This window comes from Oratosquilla oratoria, chromosome 26 (assembly GCF_046742065.1).
Source record: "Oratosquilla oratoria isolate Oo_2021 chromosome 26, ASM4674206v1, whole genome shotgun sequence".
Classification (NCBI taxonomy): domain Eukaryota; kingdom Metazoa; phylum Arthropoda; class Malacostraca; order Stomatopoda; family Squillidae; genus Oratosquilla; species Oratosquilla oratoria.
The window spans coordinates 22,464,484-22,479,836 of NC_134802.1; the positions used below are offsets into that span (position 1 = coordinate 22,464,484).

General features: G+C 41.4%; 1 protein-coding gene across 3 annotated transcripts in view; it reads right to left on the reverse strand.

Moving 5' to 3' along the window:
- Positions 1 to 15,353, reverse strand: part of LOC143039411 (telomerase-binding protein EST1A-like) — a 407,204-nt gene that overhangs the window by 378,653 nt on the left and 13,198 nt on the right. For all 3 annotated transcript variants that reach the window (XM_076209414.1, XM_076209412.1, XM_076209413.1), the window contains exons 4-5: positions 12,193 to 12,303; positions 11,213 to 11,425 (exon numbers count right to left, since the gene is read on the reverse strand). In XM_076209414.1, the coding sequence (XP_076065529.1) occupies positions 11,213 to 11,425; positions 12,193 to 12,303 (324 nt within the window). The remainder of the gene's footprint in view (positions 1 to 11,212; positions 11,426 to 12,192; positions 12,304 to 15,353) is intronic.

Below are 15,353 nucleotides of genomic sequence, written 5' to 3' on the forward strand. Positions count from 1 at the left end.
TGTTATGTCGTCTGCGTAGGAAGAGATTTGTATTTCTGAGGTGTCTGGTATGGGTAAGTCATGCATGTATAGATTAAAGAGCATGGGGGATAGAACAGAGCCCTGTGGTATTCCATTCTTAATGTTTCTGATGTGCGATGATTGGCCATTATATGACACATAAGCATTCCTACCTGCCAAATAATTGGCCAGCCATCTTTTGATGTTATTGTGCGTGTCTGTGTTATATATTTTATTTGTTAGGTTGTGGCGGGGGATAGCATCAAAAGCTTTACTAATGTCTAATGTTATAAGAAGTGTTCTGTGGTGGGGCCTATCTGAATTGATGCAAACTAAAATTCTTTGTGTGAGGTTTATCAGAAGAGTGTTTGTGGAGTGTAGTGGCCTAAAACTGTGTTGTGAGTCAGCAAGGGGAATATGTGGTGTGACAAGTTTAAGTATTAGGCGTTCAATGACTTTAGAGGGGGTGCAGAGAAGTGTGATTGGGCAGTGCGATGTTGGGATTGTTGGGTCTTTGTTCGGTTTTGGAATGGTGATTATTTTACCATGCTTCCAGATGTCGGGTATAGTGTTGTGTGAATAGCTGTAGTTTGCAATGTTTGTGAGTGCGTGTATACCTTGTGGTCCAATGTGTTTTAGGTGGATGTTACTTATGTTATCAGGGCCACAGGCAGATGAGTGCTTGAGATTATGTATTATGTGTTTTGTCTGACTGTCTATGAAGGGTGTATAGTCTGAGTCTGTGGGAAAGTCTTTCTTACGTCGAATAGTGCGTCGGTCGTCAGGGTGAGAAGTGAGATGGCTTGTCTGTGCAAAATGATTTATGAGTGTGTTTGCTTGTTGTCTGTTTGAGAGTAGATTGTCTGTTGTTGTGATTATTGCTGCGTGAGAGCGTGTTATGTTACTGTTGGATAGTGTAATGCTATTGAGTGTTTTGTACAATTTGCTGGTGTTTGTTTTGTGATCAGGTGTATTGATAAAGTTTTGCCAATTTTGTGTTTTTTGTTCGTGTATTTTATTGGCAATCACAGTGTTTAGTGTTTGTATTTGGTCTGCTATGTTTTGAGGGATAGGTGTGGGGGTATTGTGTTTAAGTGTGTCTCATTGTCTGATGAGGCCTTGGATTTCTGGTGTGAAGTTGGGGTTGTGTGATTTTCTGTTGCCTCTAGGGATGTATCTCTTGTCTGCATTTTGTATGATTGTATTAAAAGTGTGCACAGCATTGTTTATGTTTGTGATTAGTGTACTGTTAAGTGTTTCAAAATGTTGTTCTGTCTCTTCAGTAAAAGCTTCCCAGTTAGCTCTCTTGTAATTGGTGTGTGTGTGTCTGTGGCCAACTGGGGTGCATCTTGATTTGGTGGTGGTGATGATTGGAAAGTGGTCAGAACCAAGGGTTCCGACCACTCCCCATGATGTTGTTGGGGTTAGGCAGGGGGAGCAGAAGGTGATATCAGGAGAGGAGGGAGTGTATAGGGCTTGGTGTGGGATATGTGTATGATTATGTGTGTTGTTCATGATAGTCAATGAGTCAAACTGAGTCTGTATATCAAGCCCTCTGTCTGTGTCAGGGTTGTCGACATACCAGGCAGACGACTTGGCGTTGAAGTCACCACCCATGATCAGGTTGGGGATTGAGGCTAGTTGGCTAAATTGAGGCCTGAAGGTGTTTGGAACTGTGGGGGATGATTGGGGGGGAATGTATATGTTAACTATTGTCAGTGTTGATTTGTTGCCTGTGCGGATTCGAATGGATTGGATTTCTGTAGTGTTATCTGTGGTAGGGAGGAGAATTTTGGTTGTGGCACTTGTGTCCACAAAACAGATGGAGTGGTGGATCAGGGTGATGAGTCCACCGCCATTGCCGTTGGTCCAGTCTTGTCTGATGGTGGTGTAATTATGAAATGATGGTGTTTTGTGTGTGTGTCTTAGTTTTGTCTCTTGTATAATTACAATGTGTATGTTGTGTTGTTTAAGAAAGTGTTCGAGTTCATGTTTTTTCATGTTAATACCGTCAATGTTGTGTGTTCTGTATGTGTTGTATGTTGCTGTTTGGGGTTGAGGTTGGGGTGTTAATGGGGAAGGTATAGGATCTGGGTTAGAGGCGGGGCAAGGAGAGATTGGGGACAAAGGAAGGGGAGTACTGATTGGGGATAAGGGCAAAGGGAAATTGGGAGTGGGTAAGGGTGCTGGCTGTGGTTGGGGAGGTGGGAGTGGGGTTACTGGAGGGCAGGTAGAACATGTCCAAGTGTTTGTGTATTGGTTTGTGTCAGCAAGTGTTGTACAAGTGAGGTGGGCCCAGTTTTTGCACATATTGCACTGAACTGAGCCCTTTGTCTGTCTGCTCGAAGTAATGGATTTAGAGCATGTTGGGCATGTGTATTTTGTGGTGGGCCTAGGATTGCTCTCTACATCTCCGGCTAAAAGTAGAAGAAGAGGGGTGATCGCCAGAAAATCACCCCTCGGTGCAGAAAAACGTAACATTGCATGTTGAGAAAAAGGATTGTGGTACTCCCCAAGGCAGTCATAGCTCCTCTTGGGGATCGGTGCCACCTGCGTAGAGCCGGTGGCCAGGGCTGGTTGCCGCCATTTGGCCCCCAACTCTTGGGGTTGGGGGGTGGTCCCACGACATAAACGCTGCGGCTCCAGGACCTCAAATGTAGTTGTTATAGGTAGTTGTTAAAAGTTTAAAACGAATCCCTCTTTCCCGAACCTGGATAATAAATAAACAGTAAATTTAATATAAATATTTCCCCCCCCTCCTCCCATTCATGACACCTAATATTCTTTTTTACTTTTTCCAAATTCTATTATACTACATTTCTTGATATTGAAGTTCATTTCTCACTTTTGGCTCCATTCTCAGACTTTGTCCAGGTCTCTCTGTAGTGATTCACAGTCTTCTTTTTTGTACTTACTTTCTTTAGTAGTTTTGCATCATCTGCAAAGAAGTTCATATAACAATCCACACCATCCATGTCATTTATATATATAGCGAACATTATTGGAGCTAATACAGAAACTTGTGGGACTCCACTTCTCATTTCTTCCCAGGTCGAGTTTTTATCTCTAAGTACCACCCTCATTTTTCTCCCATGCAAGAAATCTTCCATCCATTTCAGTAAATTTTCATGTACACCTCCTGTTATTTTGACTTTCTTAATAGCTTTTTGTGTGGTACTTTATCAAATGCCTTTTGTAAATCCAGGATAGCACAATCTGCCCATCTGTCCCTTTCTTGTATTATATCTACTAACCTTGAATAAAAACAAATCAGATTTGTGGCACATGATCTTCCTTGTCTAAGACCAAGTTGTTTTGGATTCACTATATTGTTTTCCTCCAGAGGTTTAGTCCATCTACTTTTGATAACTTTCACATATTTTAGCTATTGTGCTTGTAAGGGAAACTGGTCTATAGTTTGCTGGGTCTTCTTGATCTCCCTCTTTATATATTGGTACAATATTTACATTTTTCCAATCTTGTGGTACCTTTCTTTGAGTGAGTAATCTATCATCTTATATATTTTGTCCGTTAGTTCATCTATACATTCTTTTAGTATCCAATTTGCAATTCTGTCTGGGCCATGTGATTTTCTGACATCAAGGTTTATTATTTTGTCCCTTGTTTCTTTCTGTAACAAAATTGTTTCTTTCATTGGGGGATCTTTCTCCTTTTCCTTCATCCCAATTTTGTGCAGTTTCCTTTGTGAATACAGATTTACTTGCTCACAGATCATCAAAAGCAGTCACAAATATGTACCAAGAACTGAAGGGTCGGAAGTTAATCCAGACCTTTTCTCGAAGATCATCATGGGTGACAAAAGCTAGTGCTACAGCTAAGGCCCAGAAATGAAACAGCAGTCAAGTCAATGGAAGCATCCAACATCACAATGACCCAAAAAGGTGAGTCAAGTGAAGTCCAATGTCAAGACAATGTTGATTTGTCTCTTCAATGCAAGACAAACTCTCCACAAAGAATTTGTTCCTCCTGGTCAAACTGCTAACCTGACTTTTTACTTAGCAGTTCTGAAGCATTTGTGAGACTTTGAGATGGAAATGCACTGACCTGTGGCAAATTGGATTGATGGCTTCATCATGACAATGCGCCCAGCGCACACAGCCTTGAGTAGAAGACAGCATCTCACCAATAATAGCATGACCCCACTTACCCACCCTCCCTATTCACCCAATCTTGCTCCCTGTAATTTTTTTTTTTTTGTTCCCCCAAATGAAGAGTCCTCACAGGAAAAGGTTTTGTAGATGTGGAAGAGGTTAAGAAGAAAATGACGGAGGCATTACATAGTGTATCTTTACAACAGTTTCTGAACTGTTTTGTATAGTGAAAAAACATGTCTGGACCATTGCAGTGCTTCACATGGTGAGCACCTTGAAGGTGATAAAAGTGTAGACATGTAAAAATATCTGAATACAATTATATGACAGAATTCCATTTTTTTGGTGGGGCATCCCCTCGTATTTGCATATATATATATATATATATATATATATATATATATATATATATATATATATATATAAATATATATATATATATATATACACACACACACACACACACACACACACACTGGCCCTGATCATGTTCGCTGTATACATTAATGACATGAATGAAGGCGTGGAGTGCTATATAAATTTTTTTGCAGATGATGCAAAATTACTTAAGAAGGTAAAAACGGAAGAGGACTGCAACTCATTGCAACAAGATCTGGACACAATATGGAATTGGACTCAAAAGTGGGAAGTAAAATTCAATATTAAGAAATGCAGCATAATGGAATTTGGAAAGAGTAAAAATAGAATATCAAAAGATTACAGAATTGGGGAAGAAAAAATAAATAAAACAAACTATGAAAAAGATCTTGGAGTGATGATTGGAAAGGACATGAAACCAGATAAGTATATAAACAAGATGTTCGGAGAAACCTACAACTTATTGAGAGCAATCAAAGTGGCATTTACCTATATGGACGAAGAAATGATGATGAAAATACTTACTACACTAATAAGACCAAAACTCGAGTACGCAGCATCACTTTGGACACCCAGTACCAAAAAGAATATTAAGAAACTAGAAAGATTACAAAGAGCGACAACAAAACTAGCACCGACACTCGCCGAACTAACATATGAGCAAAGACTATCCAAATTGAACCTACCAACTCTGGAACAAAGAAGAGAAAGAGGAGATTTGCTAACTATCTACAGAATAATGAAAGGAATGGAAGTTTTAGACAGGAACGACCTATTAATGTGGGACAACGGTAAAACAAGAGGACACGGAAAAAAATTGAAAAAGGATAGTTATAGAAAAAACTTGAAAAGGAACAGTTTCCCACACAGAGCGATAAATACATGGAACAAATTAGACAACAAAACAGTATGTGCTAACACTATACAAGATTTTAAGATAAAACTTGATGCGGAGATATACAAAGACGGGTCACCACGAGCATAGCTCCCCTCCCGTAAAATACAACTAGGTAAATACACACACATACATATACCTAAGTTGCAAGAGTTTTAGCCAAAAATCAAAGGAATAAAAACCACTCCCACCCATTCCATCCCCAACATACTCCACTCCCCTCCACCCTCTTATTTTGGCATCTCCTAGATGACGGGTCATCCCATCTTATCTTGCCCACTGCCCTGGGTCAGAAGCAATGTAGCAAGACACAGCACATCCACAGCAAGGCCACTTCATTTAATTGGTGACCCCCTTCCCTCTCCACCCCTCATGCAGAAAAAGAAAAGACAGGGAGAAATCCCTTTGGGCTGCATCAAAATATCATTCACACATACTCTGCTATCCCCCCATCCCCCACCCACTCCCTTCCATGCATCACAGCATCATCCACACACAATCGTTCTCCATTCACCCCTAATTTCTGTCTTCTCCCTTCCTTCCTCAACAGACATTCACCTCTTTCCCAATGCTCCTTGGCCCCTTCATGTTCACTCCACCTCTGCCTTCCACACCTCTTTTACTAATCTTTCTTCACTCATTCTTTCCATGTGTCCAAACCATCCCAATACTCTTTCATTAACCCTATCTCCCAACTCCCTTTCCAAATAAAATATGTAACACAGACATGCACAATAACACCAAAAGATGGCTGGCCAATTATCTGGCAGGTAGGAATGCTTACGTGTCATATAATGGCCAATCATCACACATCAGAAACATTAAGAATGGAGTACCACAGGGGTCTGTTCTATCCCCCCTCTTCCCCAAAGCCCCCTTCACCCCATCCATCCACCTCATCCTAGGACGTCCCTTCATGTTCACTCCCTTCACATCTGCCTTCCATACCTCTTTTACTAGTCTTGCTTAGGTATTTATCTTAAACAATAAAGAATAAGAGACATTAAGAGAAAATCATGCATATACATACATACATATACCAAGGGTTTTTTTCCCTAACAAGGGAGGTAGCCAAAGTCAAAAGGCATAATTCCACTCCCACCCATTCCACTCCTATCCACCACCCCTCTCTCCATCTCATCTTGGCTCCCCATGGATGACAGATCAGAAGCAAGACACAGTACATCCACAGCAAGGCCATTTCATTTAACCACTTCGGTACAACAATGTCTACATAGGCATCATGAGGTACAAATGGGTACACAAGGATACCGACATCAGCGCCTTGATTATATATTTTTTGCAGTTGTACACAAGTTACCCCTGGATTCTGTGAACTGGTTTGATTACGTTTTGTGATTATTATTACTCAGAGTAAAAGAGAATCAGTAATACAGCAGTGACTTTATATTTCATAATGCAAGTAGTGTGATGCAAATTACATGTGGAAGCTGATGCTGCGCATGAGAATGAGTCGTACTGAAGTGGTTATTTGACAACCCCCCCTTCTCAGTCCACTCATGCAGAAACATTGTGGGCATGGGGGAAAACCCCTTTGGGCTGCATCAAAATATACATACATAATTATAAGAACATAAGAATGAAGGAGACTGCAAGAGACAATAAGGTCTTCACTAGGCAGCTCTGTATCCATCACCACCTGTCATCCCCATCCATAAAGTTGTCTAATCGTTTCTTAAAACAACTGATAGTTTCAGCGCTTACTACATGATTACTAAGTTTATTCCATTCATCAACCACCCTATTAGTAAACCAATTCTTGCCTATTTCCTTTTTAAATCTAATTTTGTCCAGTTTATAACCATTACTGTGAGTCATATAACAAAGGCTTTCCCCCTTACAAGGGAGATAGTAAAACAATAAATAAATAAATAAATAAAATAAATAATAAAATAATAATAATAAAATAAAATAAAATACATACAAACATATACCAAGGAAGGTAGCAAAAAAGAAAAAGGCATAAAACCATTCCCACCCATTCCATCCCTGAATACCCTCCACTCCCCATCACCCTCCCTCTTATCTTAGCACCTCCTGGATGACGGGTCATCCCTGCACATTGTCCACTGCCCTGGGTCAGAAGCAGTGTCACAAGACACAGCACATCCACAGCAAGGCCACTTCATTATATTGGTGACCCCCCTCTCCGTCCCCCCATCCATAATAAAAAAAAAAAATAATAAAATAAAATAAAAAGCATAAAAACCATTCCCACCCATTCCATCCCCAACATACTCCACTCCCATCCATTCCCTTCCCTCTTATCTTGACACCTCCTGGATGACAGGTCATCCCTGCATCTCGCCCACTGCCCTGGGTCAGAAGCAGTGTCACAAGACACAGCACATCCACAGCAGGGCCATTTCATTAAATTGGCAACCCCCACATCATCATCCATACACGACCATTCTCCAATCACCCAGCTTCTCTCCTCTCCCATCCTTCCTCAACAGACATTCCCCTCTTTCCCAATGCCCCTTTTACCCCATTCATCCATCTCATCCTAGGTCACCCCTTCATGTTCACTTCTTCCACATATGCCTTCCACACCGCTTCTACTAGTCTTTCTTAACTCATTCTTTCCATGTGTACAAACCATCCCAAACTCTTTCATCAACCCTATCTCCCAACTCCCTTTCCACCCCGTTCTCCTCCTCACCTCTTTGTTTCTCACTCTATCCAGCCTCTTAATCCCTATCATACTTCTCAGGCATCTCATCTCAAACACATTCAAACTCCTCCTCTCTTATGTTCCATGTTTCTGTACCATACAGTGCTGTTGGTACAATCACTCCTTCATACAATCTCCTCTTAGCATCCATTCCCAAATGTCTATTTCTCATTACACTTTTCAATCCCCAAAGGCATTCATTTGCTTCCCTCAATCTACACCCCAACTCCACCTCCACTCTCCCCCCACCCCATTCACCCAAGTATCTAAAACTATCTACTTCTTCCTGTCTCACTTAATATTCACTTCCAGTCTGCTACCACCCTCTCCCCTTGTACATCTCATCACCTTACTTTTACCCACATTTATCTTTAACTTCCTTCTTTCACACACCTTCCCAAACTGTCACTAACTTCCTCAATCCCTCCTCTAATCCTGCTATAAGTGCAGTGTCATCAGCAAATAACAACTAGTTTATCTCCCACTTTTCTCCATTTCCTTTAACCATCTCCATCACCGACCCACTACCCTTGCATTTACCTCTCACACCACCCCATCCATGTATTAATTTAACAGTCAAGGCAACATACACATCCCTGGTGAAGTCCTAACTTTACTTCAAACCACTCTCTACAATTCTAACACAGGCTCTACTACTCTAGTAAAAACTCTTGAATAATCTTAACCACTTCAGTATGAGTCAAATTCTCACACACAGACTCAGCTGCCATATGTACAATTCATCACAATACTCGCACTATAATATATAAAGTCCCTGCTGTATTACTCATTCTCTTTTATTCTGAGTAATAAGCACAAAAAATGTGATCAAACCATTTCACAGAATCCAGGGGTAACTCATGTACAACTACAAAAAATATATATATAATCAAGATGCCGACGCTGGCCTCCTCATGTACCCACTTGCACCTCATGACGCCTGTGTAGGCATCCTCGTACCAAAGTGGTTAACAGCTTTCCTCCTATCCCATATATCTGCAATACCTCCCACAGTGGTTTTCTGTCTACTCTGTCATAAGCCTTTTCCAAATCCATAAAGGTCCAAAAAACATCCTTACCTTTTAAAAATTTCTCACATATCTGCCTTACCACAAAAATTTGATCCACGCAACTCCTACCTGTCCTAAACCCACACTGTTCCTCACCATTTACTCCCTCTGTTACTCTCCTAATCCTCTCAATCAAAACCCTCCCATAAGCCTTCCCAGCTACACTTAAACTGATCCCTCTGAAACTAATACACTCACACTTGTCCCCTTTGCCCTTGTAAATTGGAACTATACAGGCATCCTCCAGTCCTCCAACACTCTACCTTCTTTTAGACAAACATTAAATAACCTCACCAGCCAGTGCACCATCACTGTACCCCCTTTATTTTGACACTCTGCATGACACCCATCCAACCTAGATGCCTTACCTGCTCTCATAATTTTAATAACTGCCTTCACCTCATCTTTTCTTATTTCTCCTCCATTTTCCTCACTCATCACTGTCATTTTCTTAGCACTTCCCATTGCAACTACCTTTCCCTCCCTATCCTCCTTCACATTTAGCAACTCCCAAAATACTCTGCCCATCTTCCTCTTACTGCCATCTCTTCCATTACCATCTCTCCATCTGCACCTCTTACTTTTTCTTCTCTGATTCATCTCTTCTTCTTCTCATAATTTCCTTCCAAAAACCTCTTATTTTCAAAATTTTGTCATACTCTTCTCCCATTTCACATCTGCTCTCCTCTTTGCCTCCTTTATCTTATGGTTTCTTCTCTTCTCTTTTCTTCTTACCTCTCATATGATTCTCTCATCCTATTTTTTAACCAACCTGTGAAAGCTCGTTTCTTGTCTTCTACAACCTTCTTTGCTTCATCATCCCACCACTCACTACCCTTCCTTCTTCAGCTTCAGCACAGGTGAGATAATTCTATATATGAAGGGCTTTTTCCACCTTACAAGAGAGACCGCCAAGTCAAAATGCATGTACCCATTCCCACCCATTCCACTCACATCCACTACCTTTTTCTCCCTCTCACCTTAGCTCCTTATGGATAATGGGTCATCCCTGTATCCCACCCACTGCCCTGGGTCAGAAGCAATGTAGTAAGACACAGTACATCCACAGCAAGGCTGCTTCACTTAATCAGCGACCCCACCTCTCCATACCCTCATGCAGAAAAAGAGAAGACGGGGAGATATCCCTTTGGCTGCATCAAAATATCATTCACACATAACCACTCCCTAACCCCCATCCCCAATCCCTCCCTTCCATGCATCACAGTATCATCTATGCACAGCCATTCTACACTCACCCTGTCTCCTTCCTTGCTCAGCAGACATTCCCCTCTTGCTCAATGCCCCTTTCACTCCATCTATCCACCTCATCCTCAGTTGTCCCTTCAAGTTCACTCCATCCACCTCTGCCTTCCACACCTCTTTTACTAATCTTCATTCATTCTTTCATTGTGTCCAAACCATCCCAATACTTTTTCACCAGCCCTATCTGCTATCTCCTTTCCCACCCCAGGTCTCCTCCTCACCACTTATTTCTCATTATCCAACCTTGTAATCCCTACCATACTTCTCAGACATTTCATCTCAAACACATTTTATCTTTTCCTCTTTGTCTCTCTTAAATCCCAAGTCTCTGCCCCATACAGTGCTGTTGGCACAGTCACCCCTTCATATAATCTCTTTGCATCTATTCCCAAATACCTATTCCTCACTACACTTTTTAATCCCCCAAGACATTTACTTGCTTCTCTCAATCTATAATTTACCTCCACCTCCACCCCTCCCTTTCCTTCAACATGCAACCCCAAATGCCTAAAACTAACCACTTCCTCCAGCCTCTCTCCTGTAAGACTAATTTACAACTTGCTGCCATCTTCTTTCCTTGTACATTTCATCACCTTTCTTTTACCCACATTTACCTTCAACTTTCTCCTATTACATAGCTTACCAAGTACTGTCACTAATTCCCTTAATCCTCCCTTTGACCCGCCCACAAGCAGTGTTAGCAAACAACAACTGGCTCAGTTAAAAGATCCACAATTTCATTACAATAAGTACAATATCAACTCAACAAATTCTGTATCTCATTTATTAAGACCCACACCTGATCTGGTTGAAGTTTTCTTAGTTCTTCCAGGTGTTTTCCTTCCTCCACTGACTCAGCATCTTCAGACTGTGACAAAGTTCTCTTGTCCATGGCTCCACTGTCTGGGCGGATCCAGAGTTCCTGCCGCAAACCTTCTCCCCCAGTTCGCCGCATATCAGTCTCTTTGGCCATTTCTTCTCCTTTGATGTCTCTGTGTTGATTTGATTCATACTGAAAGGAAAATGCATATCATGAACAAGAATAATTGATTATTTTTTCATGTACAGTTTGAAGCTGATAGAGAGAACTTGGCCCCAGTCTGGAGACAGTGTGTCATGCACCTCCAGGTGGAGATCAGGGGGTTGACAGGATTTGAAAATGGGGAACAGGAAAATGACTCTCTCTAATGGCTGTCATGCAGGATCACCACAAGCAAGTAACTGCAATTGGTCCCTCCCCTCCTAACCCTCTGAATTAAAAATATAATGATACAAATGTTACCATGAGCACAGGGGTAGGGGATCTGATGAATGGACATTGATGGGTGTGGGGTGGGTCTATGCTTTGACACAGCCATTCACCCATAAAAAGGGAAGAACATGATATGCATTTATACATGTTTGTATATAAATGTTCCTTCAAGTTCCACTGACCAGAAACCTGCAGCCCCACATCAGCCAACAATGCTCAGGCCCACCCATATATCTCTCTGGGAAGAAACTTTGGACTGTTGTCAGAATTGTAAAAGTATAGGTCCATTTCTGTCACCTGAGTGCAGAAAGGATTCAATTGCCAGTTATCAGTCCAGAGACTGAGTACCATCTCTGATATCAATCTTGAAGGTACTCTGAGTCAGGATGTCCATATACAAACAAGAGAAAATTCAAGATAAGAATGCATGAACTAACATCATTCTGAACTATAAAGATTTTCAAAAGAAGATGATACAAGGTTGGTCCCATTCCTGTAATTCACTCACAAGTAAAATACATACTCACCTTTTTGCGTATATCGTCAAACATGTTGATTAAAGAGTCTTTGGCCGACATGAAGGGGTTTGATGCCATGAGAGAGCGCACATAGTAGTAGACTACATCTAATGGACGTTTCTGTAATATTGAAATATGAAAATTAAATTCACATAATAATTCTGTAGTACATACTGCTGAGAGAACATTATAAACTAATCCATTGCCCCTGTTCTCTCTTGCAAGAAACCAACAGCCCCACAGTGGCTGGCAACAGTCCTCAGGCATTCCCATAGATTCCTCCGAAGAGAAATTTTGGACTGCTGTCTGTGGTGTATTTAAGTGTGACTTTGTGTTGCCAGCTGAAAATGATAGACATAGAGTAACAGTTGCAAGATGTCTGCCCTCCTTATGTGAAAATGTGAAGGAAATACAGCTGAAGATGAAAGAGTGTTTGGGCCTGATCCACAGACCAAGTGTCAACCACCTCAGGGCTGCACCTTTACATGGAGATAAGAGAATTGATGGGTTCTGAAAATGAGCAGCAGAAATTATTCACTCTCATTTCTTTCTGGAAGGGAGGGATGGTGAATGGGAGTGGAGTATGTGGGGATGAAATGGGTGGGAGTGGATTTATGCCTTTGACTTCAGCTACCTCCCTTGTAGGGGGGAAAAACCCTATGTATGTATTTCCATTTCAACTGAGTATCACATGGAGGTACCCATTGCAAGTGTACTGTTGGAAGGTAGCATGGTGCTAAGGAAACGCTTGTCTAATTTATAGATATATTTCCAACACAAGTGTTCACCATAGTATATTTCAGTTACAATCACCAGTTCCACACATTCTACAGCCCTTAATCAAGTCTTCTCCTCCTCTGACTCCTTTCATTTATGTAGACTCATTGAGTTGCCCATTTCTATTTTTTCTTCTATTTTTCTACTTCCTGACTGACCTTTTAAAATTGTACCTAATGACTTCATGACATTTAAACTAAAACTATTTACTAGTTTATCTCACCTTTGATTTATCTGAAGGATGTCAGTAAGCATAATGAGCAATAGACATTTGGGAATGGATGCTAAGAAGAGATTGTATGAAGGGGTATTTGTGCCCACAGCACTGTACAGGGCAGAAACATGAAACATAAGAGGCGGAAGAGTTTAAACGTGTTTGAGATGAGATGCCTCAGAAGTATGGTAGGGGTTACTAGGCTGGACAGAGTGAGAAATGAGGAACTGAGGAGTAGAGCTGGAGTGGAGGGAGTTGGGAGATAGGGTGGATAGAAGGGTATTGGGATAGTTTGGACACATGGAAAGAATGAGTGAAGAAAGATTTGTAAAAGAGGTGTGGAAAGCAGAGATGGAAGGAGTGAACATGAGGGGGCGACCAAGGATGAGATGGATGGATGGGATAAAAGGGGCATTGGGAAAGAGGGGAATGTCTGTTGAGGAAGAAAGACAGAAAACACATGATAGGGGTGAGCGGAGAATGGTTGTGAATAGATGATGCTGTGATGCATGGGAGTGGGTGGGGAATGGGGGGGGTTAGGGAGTATGTGTGAATGATATTTTGATGCAGCCCAAAGGGATTTCTCCCCGTCTTCTCCTTTTCTGCCCGAGGGGATGGAGAGGGGGGTCACATCAGCAAGTTGAAGTATGTTGCAATGTAGGTGATTCTCTGAGTTGGCAGTAACAGCTGGCTGCATAAGCAAGGAATATTCAGAAGAACCTGACAATTTTCTTTAGTAGATAAGGATGTCTCTTATACACATATAGGAAGGTCTAGCAGTCTAGTTGTATCTGTTGGGAAGGTCTCCCAGCAGTATGACATATAGGGAATGTGTAACTGTGACTTGATCACAGGTGCAAGGCAGAGAAATAGCTGGGAGGGTGCATGTAGAAGTTGGTGAAGTAGGGATTTACATTTCTGACGTGCACGTGTTATAACATTTTGGAATGGCCTTGTGTCTGGCAACAGCGATTTTCATACCCATCTATCGTTGGGTACAGAAGATTGGAGTTTTACTTGTCTTGAAAAAGATGCTTGCAGCAAACACTGGATATATACAGTTTATTCACTTCACTGGCTGTAAAATGTTTCAAGTCACAAAATCACTTCGGAGAATCTGAACACTGTGCCTGGAGGTATATGCTGAAACCTTTGGAGATGCTTCATGCTGGTAGAGTTGCCACTAATATGGGTGGGTGTCTAGGTGGGTAACACAATGCTGTACCATAAATGTACATAGAATTTACACTGACACTGTGGGTTATTTGAATTCCACTGCCTCACGCCACAATTTATGTTGAAAGATTTGGTATCACATCACACACTCCCCCCCCCCCTATCGGGAGGCTAGGATGGTGCCCCTCACAGAGGGCTTTGTAGCATGGAATTTAATGAACCATGCCCTTGGTTCAACTTCGCTGGTGGCAGGATTTGAACCACCCTCACCTCGACCTTCGCCACAAGTAACGATGCCCTAACCTGCTCAGGTAGTGTGGTAATAAGGAAACACTTGCCTAATCTATAAATTTCCAACATAAGTTTTTGCCATAGTATGTTCTAGTTATAAACATCAGTGCCACATGTAACACAGGCCTTAACTCTTCTCCTCTGACTATCTTCATTTAAGTAGACTCATCGAGTTACCCATTTCTATTTTTTCTTCTATTCTACTTCCTAACTGAATGTACCTTTTTAAATTGTGCCTAATCACTTTACGTCATTTAAACTATGACAATTTATTTATGGTTAGCTTATCTGACCTTTGATTCACTTTAATATAATTCTATTCTAACTTCTAATTTTGGCATTCTGAGTTCTAAACTTCTGTTTTTTTCTCTTACCATTTCTTATCACTCTCTGCTGACAGATGCGCTTAACCTTTCATCCAGTTTACTATCATTTGTTCCTTCAAATGTTTCTTATTTAGCCAGGCCACACAATTTTGAGTGCAGCATTCTCTATATTATATTTACAATACAATGGGGTAAAAGGGGCATTGAGAAAGAGGGAATGTCTGTTGAGAAAGGAGGGGAGAAGACAGAAGATAGGAGTAAGTGGAAAATGGCTGTGTATGGATGATGCTGTGATGCATGGAAGGGAGTGGGTGGGGATGGTGGTTTTGAGGGAGTATGTATGAATGATATTTTGATGCAGCCCAAAGGGGTTTCTCCCTGTCTTT